This window comes from Prinia subflava, chromosome 1 (genome assembly GCF_021018805.1).
Source record: "Prinia subflava isolate CZ2003 ecotype Zambia chromosome 1, Cam_Psub_1.2, whole genome shotgun sequence".
Classification (NCBI taxonomy): domain Eukaryota; kingdom Metazoa; phylum Chordata; class Aves; order Passeriformes; family Cisticolidae; genus Prinia; species Prinia subflava.
In genome coordinates, this window is record NC_086247.1 from 135,642,224 (window position 1) to 135,655,077 (window position 12,854).

At 37.6% G+C, this 12,854-nt stretch overlaps 1 protein-coding gene across 4 annotated transcripts in view; it reads left to right on the forward strand.

The window, feature by feature from the left end:
• Window positions 1-12,854, forward strand: part of MLLT10 (MLLT10 histone lysine methyltransferase DOT1L cofactor) — a 125,827-nt gene that overhangs the window by 101,997 nt on the left and 10,976 nt on the right. For all 4 annotated transcript variants that reach the window (XM_063413641.1, XM_063413612.1, XM_063413623.1 and 1 more), the window contains 3 exons: window positions 4,338-4,455; window positions 5,782-5,854; window positions 11,032-11,186. In XM_063413641.1, coding sequence (XP_063269711.1) covers window positions 4,338-4,455; window positions 5,782-5,854; window positions 11,032-11,186 — 346 coding nt within the window. The remainder of the gene's footprint in view (window positions 1-4,337; window positions 4,456-5,781; window positions 5,855-11,031; window positions 11,187-12,854) is intronic.

A 12,854-nucleotide genomic window follows, 5' to 3' on the forward strand; every position in this document is an offset into this window, starting at 1 on the left:
GGTATCTCTCATGCACTTTATTTCTTGACTTTGTATTAGTAAGAGCAAGAGGTAATTCTACACTTATATCACAACATCATGCTCTGATGAATAACCTGGTATGATTGGTAAATGGTGTGACCCCAACCACAGGAATCAATGATATGTTTTTATTTTAAACAAGAAATAAAATTAACCTCTGAAATTATTTTTGACAAATAAATATTGGGGGAAATAGGTAATTAGGTAATGTGTCACTAATTGTAAAGCATTATGATGACATAATACAAAGCTACAATATAGCAATGACACTTTTTAAAGCAGAGAGGGAAAGGGGTATTGATTGGATATAAACTGATTAAGAAGCTGTCTTGAAATTGGTCGTCTGGCCATCCTAGTTGCCCTATCAGGAAAGGAAGAGAGTTCAGTAATGGTTTAACTACAATTAAATCCCTCCCCTTCCTTTGTGGAAACTCAACTGTAGGCATTTCGGCATTAGCCTAAACAATGGTTTTGAATATGTTAAGCCTCTAACAATTAGGGAGCAGTTTGGGGCATTGAATAATGTGGAATGATGCAATTGAACCTGACAGCTTCAACAGTCAGCCTACTCATGGGACCCAAAAGTTGTTCACACTTGGTTTCATCTCTCATCACACGCTGAGTATTAAAACCTTACTGGTGTGGAGCTGAGACAGAAATGAGGCCTGTTATCAGAAAATATTTTGTAGCATAAAACTTGAAAGGAATGGGAGAAAAGGCATGTTCAAAGAGTCTCAAAGTTTTGAGACTCAATCTGATTGCATGCAGCTAAATATTGTCTCATTTTTCTCCCCTTTGTTTTTTTCTGCTGAAAGAACATGTAACTTTTGATTGAAGAGACTACTTTCCCTGGAAATTTCAGATAGGAGTAAATGTTCAGATATGAATGATCTGGAAACTTTATAGTCATACTGTTAAATACTATCCTAGAGATGCAAACAAATATAAAACTATTCTAAATATTTTGGAGAACATCTATGTATACAAGTTAAATGTAGGTAACTTTCAAGTCTTGTTCTTTAATTAGAAGAATATGCTTGTATTTTCTCTCTTGCTGTAGAGGAAGCATTCTTAAACATCAGTTAAATATCAATCATTTCTTACTGCACATGGGCATTCTCTGAATTACAATGCACCGTCCTTCTGCGCTGCTCTGCTGCTTATGGCTTTACTGATTTATTGAACATGCCGTAAAGGAAAGCAGGGTGTTGTATACCTCTAGATGGGCTCAAATCCTTCTGCTAAAATATTTTCAGGAAAATTTGCTGCCTTTTCAAAATAAATACTTAGTAGTCTTGGGGTTTTATTAGTTCATACATTTTGATCATGTATTGTGTTGAGTGTTTAAATAGAAACAGTTGAAATAAAGAATAATACAGCCTTAAAAGTTCTGCATTTTAGAACATGTGTCAGTCCTGTGACCTTAATATGTATTGACAGGATGATTGCGCATTTTTAATAAATGCTTGCTACAGCTTGTTTCAACTGTGAGTGAAACATGAAGCTCCTATTTCACCTTTAAATAATGTAGCACTCCTCCACCTTCTCTACTTCCTTGTCATATGAAGTCGTCACATATAACAGAAAGCTTCACAAATCATTATTCTTGTCATTTTGCATTGCCATTTTAAAAAAGTATTTTCAAAAGTTTTTTATTTGCCTTCAACTTACTTGAACAATTTTCTTGTGTCTTTTTGCTTTAAGAGCTGCATAGGATGCAGGATAGCATTGAAACTTGTATAAGACACCTTTAATATTTTAAAATGCAAACAGGAGTAACGTTTAGGGTGAAACCACTACTTGTGAAAAAACTCAGGTTCTTAGATACTGTTTAAATCCTGCTAAGTCTTTTGATCTGTTTTATCAACCCACTTAGCAAACGTTTAATTCCTTTGATGTCTTCTGTTTTGTGGTGTGATAGTTAACTCGACAAACTTCAGCAACTCCCTTCAAGATACTTAGGTACTTTCAGAAAGTTCTTAAAGCTATTTGTGCATGTTTTAGTCAAATAAACGTGTATTCCCCTTGCTGATTATAGCTGCCCTGCCATCATAAATTAATACATAGCTGCTAATTCACCGTTTTAAGCAGCCTTGCAGTGAATTACATGGACTGAGAGCTAAGTATAGAAGCTTCTGTGTGAGATGTGAGCAGTACATACACTTATTGGGATTAAACTAAATCTTTTAGGGAAATATGCTAAAACTAAACAGAAATAAGACCTGGTGTTTGGAGTTTAAAACCTGCCCCGATACTATGAGAACTCATAACTCATATCATATAAACTTCCATTTTCCTAGTCTGGCCTTTTAGATATGGTTGAATGATAGCACTGGTTGAATCTCATAATACTCCATTCTGTAAGGCTTTATCAGTGAAAGGATTTGACTGAAGTTTGTTCGGTTTTGAGGGGAAAACAGCTGAAGGTTGCTGGGAACAGCAATAGTTAAGTTGGAACTGCCCTATGGGCATTCTTTTACGGAAAATAGCAGGAGCTGTGCAGTATTGCTGCCTTCGTCAGTGTCACAGTACTAATATATATTGTGTTTCTGGAAGCTGTTATAGCTGGGTAGCTGGAATTGTGTGCTTTATTTTTGAGACTTAGAAATAATTCAGATTAATTCTACCGAAGATACGCAATTCTTGGAAAAAACCCCAACAAACAACCAGAAGAAGTAAGAGCCATATTTGAAGCGACACTGTGGTTCCAAGTCTAGTAATTTTGCAAGTACCTGTAAACTAAAAAGTGATTGAAGCCCTAATCATTGTAAGCAATTACTTGTGGCTTTTTCTAACTTTGTGACAGTAGAAGAATGTAAATATCAGGGACAATTTCTCACCAGTATATAGTAAATAAAGCATCATTGAAAACAGTTGTGTGAATTCATAAAAGTCCATTCATCAAGTTTAATACATTGGCAGAAAGCCAAAAGTTAATGGTAGTGTGTGATTCTTTCCAGAGACATAGTTTATACTCTGTAATATTTTGCTGTAATAACCAGTATGTTTCCCCTGTCTCTCGTGTGCAGTTATGCATGTCAAAATGTCCCACAAATTGAGTTCCTTACTGTTCACCTTCTTTTTTCATTTTTCAAAAAAAGTTTCATTTGTAAGGGTTGTTTACATTTTCTTAGAAGATTAATTTTAAAACCAGTGATCACCCAGGTTTGTGTATCTTTGATTCTACCTCCTCTACCCCCACCCAGCCGCAATCTTTTCTTTGTTCTGAAATAATTTTTTAACAGGTAGGAAAATGCCTTTAAAATAAGCAGCCATGCTTTTAATTTCTTTGATTGCCTGTCTCTGCAACTTAGCATTTGTCACAAATCTTTTTTTCTTCGAAAGGGAAAAAGCATAAGCAGCCAAGGAAGAAGGTATTTTTATTGCGTTGGATTATGCAAGATTTTGGCCAGCCTCCTTAGCTTCATCTGTTTAAGGGTTCATTTTCGCTTGTTTGGCACAAGTCCCAGCAGAGACCTTCAGAATTGTGGTTAGCAACATGAATGAACACAAACTTTGGGAGCTCTTCAATAAGTAGAGCTGGCCAACTGCCAAAAATACAGTTCCTTATATGGGGTCAGGGCAAAGCTGTGGTTCCCAGAGCCCCCTATTGTATAGAAAACATACTTGTAATGGCTGTTTGCGTTCTTTAAAATAAAAACAAAACAAAACAAAAAAACACCAGGCTTCCAAGTCTATCAAAATAGGAAGTAACAAAATACTGTGCACGTTTTACTAATGATGGAGTCGAGCAAAGGAAATATGGCTCTGTGTAGTTAAACTGTAGAGCTGAAAGTTGGACCTTTTGACCTCCACAGCCGGCTTGTGATGTAAGGAACCCAAGCATTTGTGAGACATCTGTTGTCTACCTGCCCTTATTTTGTAAATGGTTTAATAAGATTAAATAATTAGTAGGATAACCACATGGTCGCCATGCTACTAAGTCCTAGCATTGAGCGCATACTTCAGGATCGCAAGGACGTCTGCCCGTCCTGCAAACTGTGGTTGTTTTAAAATGCACTTGAGGTATTTTTAGTATTTGCTACAGTACTTTCTTATTAGAAGGGTTTTCTTTAATCAGAAGATCTTGCCAACCACAAGTACAACACACTTTAAAACCTTACCTATTTTAAAAGTACTGCAATTTCATTTTTATACTCACAAATGCAAAACATTTTTTCTTTTAAATACACTGTTTTAAAAAGCATTCAACTTACAAAAATAATAAATGTGCATTAAGAAGGCTTCTTCAAAGTACATTTAGCATTTCTTCCCGTTACAAAAAAAAGATTCAAGTTTTAATTGGTTTCTTGCAGGCAAACACCCTACCTGGATCTTCTCTCAGTCTGCCTCCATCCCACATGTACGGCAATAGGCTGAATCCAAATTCAGCCATGGCAGCGCTTATAGCTCAGTCTGAGAACAGCCAAGCAGGTAAGCTTCCTCTGCAAATGTGCGGCTTCACACAACTCCTTGTTTTTTAAAGGACTGTTAAATTGTGTTTTTGATTTCTGCTCAACTTCAGGCTATTAAACGTCTGTACAAAGTTGTTCTGTGTTAGAGGTAAATTCTCAGTTGTTCTGTGGAGCAGCGCGGGTTTTCTTCCCCCTTTTTTCCCCTCGGTGTGTGAAATGTAAATGTTTAAGCAGAGCCATCAGCAGGCAGGAATGCACCAGTGTCTCTTGTGACTCCTGTGATTGATGCGCTCAGTTCCCAGCTCTTTGCAGCCGGAGTGACACAGCTCTGGGTTTTGTCGTGAATAGTTGAAACCTTTATTTGCATAATTCATGAAATTGCATTACATACAAGTTCGTGTGAAAGAGATCCCGTTAGAGAACTTGTGCAGCGTTTAATAATCTTGTGAATATTTACCGATTGGCATTTGGTACGGCGGGCTCTCCGCTGCGGTTTTAATGAGCCGCTGGCTTTGCTTTGTTTCATTCCCTCCGTAAGGATTTGTTGACATGTCGTAGTAGTCATGCCTGTTTGGGGGAAGGGAATGAGTTTAGCAGTTTACCAAGAATGGATCAGTCATGTCTTTGCCCTCCAAGGGGTCGGAGGTCGCTTGACTCAGAATAGGGGGAGGGCAACCTTGAAGGGGGCAGATAGGGTTATTTTATTGAGAGGCCATAGGGAAAATAACCCTTTTGAGTCCTTCCAAGCAAAACGTTTTCGTATATTTAATGAGGCCTTTTTTGTTTGTTTTACTACCTTTTTAGCAAGGGGCTTTCCTATACTTTGCTTATAAATAGGAATTAGTGAATTATACGCTTTCATAAAGTTTTCAGTAAATTTGCAGAATAATGCATGCTTGTTAGATGGCAGCAGTAAGTTTAATACGTTATATATTTTATGAGTTGTTTTGGGATGCAAAGTGTTAAAAAAATACAGAGCATCAGGATTTGCTGTGATAAGCATACAGATTAGCTGTCCACAGCTGTGATTCATTACTTTCACCGTACAAATTAAAAGTGGCTGAGGGGAGGGTACTGCAAATGCAAACCACGCTTCTGTGCTGTAAAACTGAAAGGAATGAAAGAAGTGAACATAATCCATGGCCTGGTACAGCCTCAGAAATGTGTAAGGACAACACCTTACATGCTACAGTTCAGCAATCTTAAACTAGTTACTTATTCACTCTTCAGCAGTAACTACAGATAGAAGTTGAGATTGAAGGTATTTTTAAAATACCTACATCAAATATTAAAACTCTTATCTAAGAAAAGGTGATTTATCAGCTGTGAAATATTTACACTGCAGATCAAGATCTCGGAGATAACAGCCGAAGCCTTGTTGGCAGAGGAGGATCACCCAGAGGAAGTCTCTCACCACGGTAAGCATTATTTACATTGGAGAGTGCAGGCAGAGGAAATGTTTTAAGATTTGCAAACTTCACTATCTTTTTACCAGCAATACCAAAGTGCTTTAAAAGCCCATATATATAAAAATATAAACACACATGTATAAATACATGTTTTTTTATATTGACATATCCATCTAAAAAAAATCCCTAATACATCCAGAGAGCTAAAATTGTGCTGAAATTTACTTTTGTATCAACTGAAATTAGGTTTACAAATTAAGGTTTGTAGGTAGGTTAGTTTACTCCCTTACCTAAGAAATGAAGTTTTGCTTTAGAAGGATTTATCTGTCATTTAATACATATGTACTGCTGATCTCAGTTTTTTACCACAATTCTAGTTTAGTAATTGCAAAAATTCCCAAATCCCCTATACTCAACAGTGATCACAGCAATAAGATGGTGTAAAACACTGAATATCAGTAAAAATTCCAAGCAAATATTTTCTTCCTTTCCCCTCACAACTTCAAAATTTATAGCAAATACAAGAAAGTATTTTTTTGTTCTGCTGCAATTTCACAATTCCTAGAAAACTTTGAGATAAGAATTCTGCTGAAACGGTGTCATTCTATTTTGTTTTAAAATATTTGCTGTTAAAAATTCAATATTATGTTTTAATTATTTCAGTAATACTTTCTGTATATTTTAAGCAAATCTTTGTTTTAGAGAGTTTTCCATACGAGGGCTTTATATTTCCAATATGAGTTAGATTTTGTGATATTATTACTGTATTTTTTTACTTAGAGACTAACAATAAAAAATATTCATCTGAAAAGAAGATTTATCCTGAAAAAGATTTTAGGATAGCTAAAAACCACTAGTTACACAGAAATAGCATTATGAATATAGCAATAATGAATTTTATTGTTATAGCATGTGTTTATTGTGGTAATTTATAACAAATATCTCCAAATTAGATAATTTAATGTTCATGCCTGGTGTTGTTGGTCTTGTATTATATTCCTTAATTAATCAAAAGACATCTTGCTGGATGAGTTGAGATTATCCATTACAATACTTAGGTGTTATTACCTAATCATGAACTTGTTTTTAAGTTTACCAGTATGTGTTGCTTCTAAAATAATAAATAGAGAATTCCCAAATTAGTTTAGTTGGTATTCTTAGCATAAATATGTATACTTACATTAGCATATAAATTGATCTATACAGACAAGGAATTTCAGAGAATTTTGCAAAGGGAAATGCTCAACAATTAGGACATTCCAGAAGTTTTGATTTGATATTAAGTAGTCCTCTTATGCATACATGTTGTGATAATGATGAGTTGTAATGCCTTCTTAGTTAATGTGCAAAGACCTGGTCTGTGCACAATTTGCATCGGTCATAGCTGTGTTCTTTTGGTCAAATACTTGGGAAAGTAGATTTCTTGAATATGATGCACACACAAGAGTGTGTGTGCTCAGGGTATGGACAGGCCTTGCAGCATGGTGAAATACCAACTGGTTTGGATGGGGGTGCTGAAGGAGAACTGGATGGTACAAAGGCCACCTCAGCCCACAATTGAAACGCTTCCTGCAGTGCGTGGAAGCTGTAGCACTTTGCAAAGAGGAGAGAGATTTTGCTTGGCAGGGTTGTTCAAAAAAAAGCCAGAAAGGGAGGGGAGGTGTGGGTGATGTGAGAGAAAGCAAGGGGGAGAAATTGGTGCTGTAGTAACAGAATTGAAAGATGGAAAAACTTAGTCTGAAAGACCTAGCGTGGAAAAAATTTAGAAAACCTACTCATTCAGTTAAGTTCAGTAGTCAGTGGATTTCACCCCTGGTTTGTGCAACAAAAACGATTACACCTATGTCAAGGTTTCTAAAATGTGTAGATAACTCCCTACCTTCCCCACTTCGGTAAATAAGTAACTCTGGTTACTTAAAATATGGTTTATAGTGAATAAAAAGCTAACTTTAAAAAATCCGCTATCTGGAATCTTTGCAACTCCGAATGTTACCTGCTTTATCTATTAAAATTATTTAGTTGCAAGTTCTGACTCTGTTCCCTTTGAAGCTTATGAGATACATAAATAACACAGTTCTCCAAAAGGACCATGTGATTTTCAGCGAGTTGCTTAAAATAAAAACACTTGCAGAACATTTGTTTGCTGTTGATGACGCAGCTGATTGCAGGCTCTTCAGAGAAGACATATGTGACTCATGAGCTTGTATGGTCATTTCCAATTCATATTGTTATATCTTTGTACCCCAATATAACCACAGCGTTTGATGTTTAAGCTGTCGTATTTTAACTTTTAATATATATATGAGAAATATAAATATACCTGGTATATGTGAGCTGTTTCCGTTTTGCAAAGGAATTGCTGCTTTTCCCAAGGTAGCACTTAAACTTTTTTTTTTTTTTTTTACCCATACTTAACCTTAGATTTAAAAATGTTTTATGTAATACCTGCAGTGAAATTGGAATGTGTGCTTATATCTAAATGCAGTATTGCTTCTAATTAATGCTCTGTAGTATGAGTAACTGTACCAAACTTAATCCAAAAACAGTTGTGAAAGCAGGCAAGCTGTGAAACAGAGTTCTCATCTCCATGGCAGGATTGGACCAGTCCAGACAGCACATTTATGATCCTCTTGGAAACTCTGATCAAATACTATCTGGAATAAGGAGTCAACCCTAGCATGCAGGAACCATACCCTGTCTAAAGGATGAGCTAGGGGTTCAGTTGGAAGATGAGAGATTGAGTAATGTTGCAATACACAGAAATCTAGATTTTATTTTTTTCATCCTTCTCTTGTACAGGCTTCCGGTGAAGGATTGCAGAGGTTATACCGTCATGTACTGCTTTGTTTCTGCCTTTTCAAAATTGATGGGAAGCAGTCCAAAGCCCAACAGGAATTTTGTTAGTGATTTATAATTCAAAAGGGAAATCTGTTAGGGTAGCATTGTGTGCTGCTCAGAAACATGCAGACAGAGAGAGAAGTTTCTGGGGGAGTTGTTCAGTGGTTTTATATATTTGTTTTCTGGTTTTGGTTTTGTTTTGTTTTTAAATGGGTTGTTTGTGTGAAGTGTAAGTGTAGTACCTTTGTGTAGAACGTTCCTGCATAAACTTTCCTTCTTACTGCTTCAGCACATCGTGTAAACAGTGCATTTTAAGACTGCTTTTGCTGTCTCTGTGCTGAACTGTTACATGCTGTTGAGTTGTCATCTCTTGTCAAAAAACACTACGTTGGTTACTCATTCATCAGGGCTTTTTATTTTAACAAGTGCTTTCCTTTCTTCCTGTATGCAAAAGAGGAACTATTTATAAATACTTAACAGAGCTCTTAAGTCACTTACTTAAGACCTTTTCTCATAAAAATTGCTTTGCTCTGGTGCCTACAAAATGCTCCACAGTCATTAGGTAGCTAATGTGCTGTGACCACTGCTTATTACGGTAATCATAATTAACACACTGATTTCCTGAGCTCTCTGTGTTGTCCTGTACCGGGACTGTGCTGGCCTTGTTGGTAAGTTTGCACTGGGGATGGAGCAGTCCGGCTGTGATCCCATGATGGCACCAGTTCCTTACAGTAATAACTAATACCTGAGAGTCTGAGCTCACTGGAATTGATTAACCCCCTCCTCCCCCCCACCCCCCCTCGTGTTCTTGTCCCCGAGATTCGGTGGTAAAGTGTCCTTTGCCCTCTGAAACACCTCGTGCCAGAAGCAGAAGAGTTAGGAGTTTCCAGTTCAGGTTTTCCCAGGTTGTTCTTTCTCATCTCACAGTTCTCTCTGTGCTCTGCCAAGGTTTCTGCTGTGGCAGAGAACTCGTGGTGACTCCCCCATGGTCGGGAGGTCTCAGCCCTTTTGTACCATTCCTCCAGCCCAACCATGGTCCACAATGTATTCTTTATTAACAATTAATTGCCAATACCTATCACCTATGCTAACCATGTCACCTCTACTCTAAACCAATCCCTTGTGACCCAGCACTGCAGAAGATGGAGGGCAAGAACAAGAAGGAAGAAGAACAGGTCCACACCCTGATTCCTCCATCTTGGCTCTTCAGCCTCCATTCTAAAAAACTCCAAATTCTACTTTTTCACCCTGTGATAAACTAACTACTACTCATTTCACACTCTTGAGAATTGTAATTCCTCCTGGGCTCTGTGCCAGGGTTTCCAACTCCCCTGTACAGAGTCCAAACCCCCCTGTACAGCTTCCAAATCTCCTGCTCGGGTCCCAGACCCCTCTGCCAGGGTCCCAGAACCTCCAGGTGACCAGAGAGATGCCCTGGACTCCAACAGCCCCCCAGCCAGCCAACAACAAAACCAAGAAGCAGCTTTTAGTGGGCTTTGGTGTTGGTTCAGTAGGAGAAATGGGACCATGCATATGTGAGACCAAAACCTGAGTGAGAAATACACTGAACATTGGGCTTTGCTCACAAGTTAAATTGTGCCCCATCCAATGCAGAAGAAGCCTTCTCCTAGGGCCTGAGAGAGGTAGCTTTCACAGGGGCTGTGTGCTGAATATTTAATTTTCTCCTGAACGGGAAAAGACATGTGGCAAGGGGATTATTCTTTGAACTGTATGTGATCATGAGTGAAAAAGGAGGTATATTAAGTGTTCACAGTACAGGCAGAGGATAACTTCTAACTTGCATTCCATCCTTTGTGAAATAATATTTTCATGTAGTCCTTCAAAAATCCAGATTTGCATGACTGTTTTTCGAACAAGTTAGTCAGTAGAATTATATATGGCCTTTCTGTGTGATGAGTTTAATAAATTAGTTTTATTTTTCCCAGTTTCTCAGGGAAAGGTTTGAAGTTTGGTGTGGATTGGGTTTTTTTGCCTCTGAAGTCGATGTCCTGTGTATCCATATTATAATGGTTTCCTGCTGTAGACGTGTGTGTTGTGTAATTTAATTCAATGCTGTTTGTCAGTTACTGTGTTGTTAGTCTGTATGCAAGAAAAGGGTTATGTGCTTTCTCAGTATAAATTCTCACACTGTAATAATATGTCTTTCTTTTATTAAAGCCCTGGCAGTGAGAACCAGGAGTTCTTAGAGATTTTGATGAATTAACTTAGTCTTGGAAGCATAAGATATGTAGGTGCTAAGAGCTGATACAAGAAATTTCAACAGCCTTTTTCTAATACATTTCCTTTCATCCTTTTCTCCAAACAATAAATTGCAATATTTTCAACAGATCCCCTGTGAACAGCTTGCAGATTCGCTATGATCAATCAGGGAATGGTTGTGGGGAAAATTTGCCCCCAGTCGCATCCAGCATAGAACAGCTTCTGGAGAGGCAGTGGAGTGAAGGACAACAGTTTTTATTAGAGCAAGGCACTCCCAGTGACAGTAAGTACTCACAATCTGTTTATTATGACTTTTGCCAACTGTTACTCAGAACTGCTATTTTGTGCTTGTCCAAGAATTTTAATAAAATTTCTTTTCTGCTGTGAATTGAAATATAACTGTGGTGTACAGTTCTAGCATAGTTCTTAGTGCAGCACATGGCATCATTAGGTTACAAAAGGCTTCTCTGTAATTATCTATGTTTTATAGATGGGGAAATCATGTCATGCGAGAGGAAGTAACTTGCAGGTCCAGTTGCAGAGTTTGGAAAAGAATTCTGAACTCTTAGATCCACTACTGTAAATATTGTAGTACAGTTCTCCATTTTTCTTTATATTGTGTGATATAAATTTGCATTATAATTTTTTATTGTTCTATTTTTTATTTTTAAATCTGACTTTTCTACTTCAGTTACTGTTTGAAAAGAAAATATTTACAAATGTTAGGCAGGTGTCCTACTGGGCTTTCATGTCTTTATTATGTTCTGCCTTTCTTGTGAGTTCCTAAAGCAAGCAAATTATTATTTTCTCGAGTTATGTTTAATAGAGTGGAATAGTCCAGGAATGAATACGTTAAAAGCATAAGTGATCAGCAGATCACGTGGATCTCCATATTCAGCAATGTATCAGTATCAAAGAAAATCACTGAATATGTTAAAAAAATTATTTTATTTCAGGTTATGGTTTGGGTTATATTTTATTGAACACATTATTCTTCTCATTGGTAGTGTAAAGAGGTATCTAGTTAGTATTTTTATGAATGGTATCCTGACAAAAATGCTAATTGTGAGGAAATTCATGCAGGGATAATCCTTTAAACATGATAGCTGGAGGACAGGTTTAGCTAAGTCTTATTGCATCTCATTTGAGCTCACTGAGGGTTCCTTTGTATGTACTTGAAGAGGAGGGATAAAAGCTAAATCCTTGGGAAATGACCAGATGTGCCTATACCAGTAGACTTATGTCTGTAGTAGCTCCAGAGGTCATGTTAAACAAATACAATTTAGAATTTAAAAAAAAAGAAAGAAAGAAAAAAAAAAAAAGGAGTTTCTCCCTGTGGCTTTACAGTCACACTCTAGTACTGGTTGGGAAATGCAGGTTGTGAAGCCAAATGGGAGTTTGAGGAGGCTGTGCTTGGCAAAATGAGGTCAGAGGAGAGGGGCTGCCCTGGCTGCGGGAGCGCGGGGGGTACGAGCGGTGCTCGCAGAGTGCTCCCTGCTGGGGGACTCCGAGATCGCCGCAGGCTCCCACCGAGGGGCGCCGGGACAGCTTCAGGTGGAGGACCTCGGGTTCTCCATTGCTTCTCTACATTTGTGATTCACAAGTCATTAAATCAACTACAAGTCTCTAAATCAGTAAAATTCCCTTTTCGTAAACTTGGTTGTTATTATATAAACCTTGTTGGTTGCCTGTGCTGTTAGTTGAGCATATTCTTGTCAAACGTCTCAGTTTTATAAGGTTTACAATTCCTAATACTGCAGCTGAACTGGATTTATCCCAACTAGGCACTTAACCTGTGCTAGTAAAATACTGCTACTTTTATATTCTGATTTGGGGCTAAGTTATCACCTACTGCTGTTTATTTAAAATGTATGCTGGCCCTAATGATGCTACTCTTATCCGTATTTAAGCCAGGGTGTAGAGGTATTCCAAAACTGCTGTCACAACACAC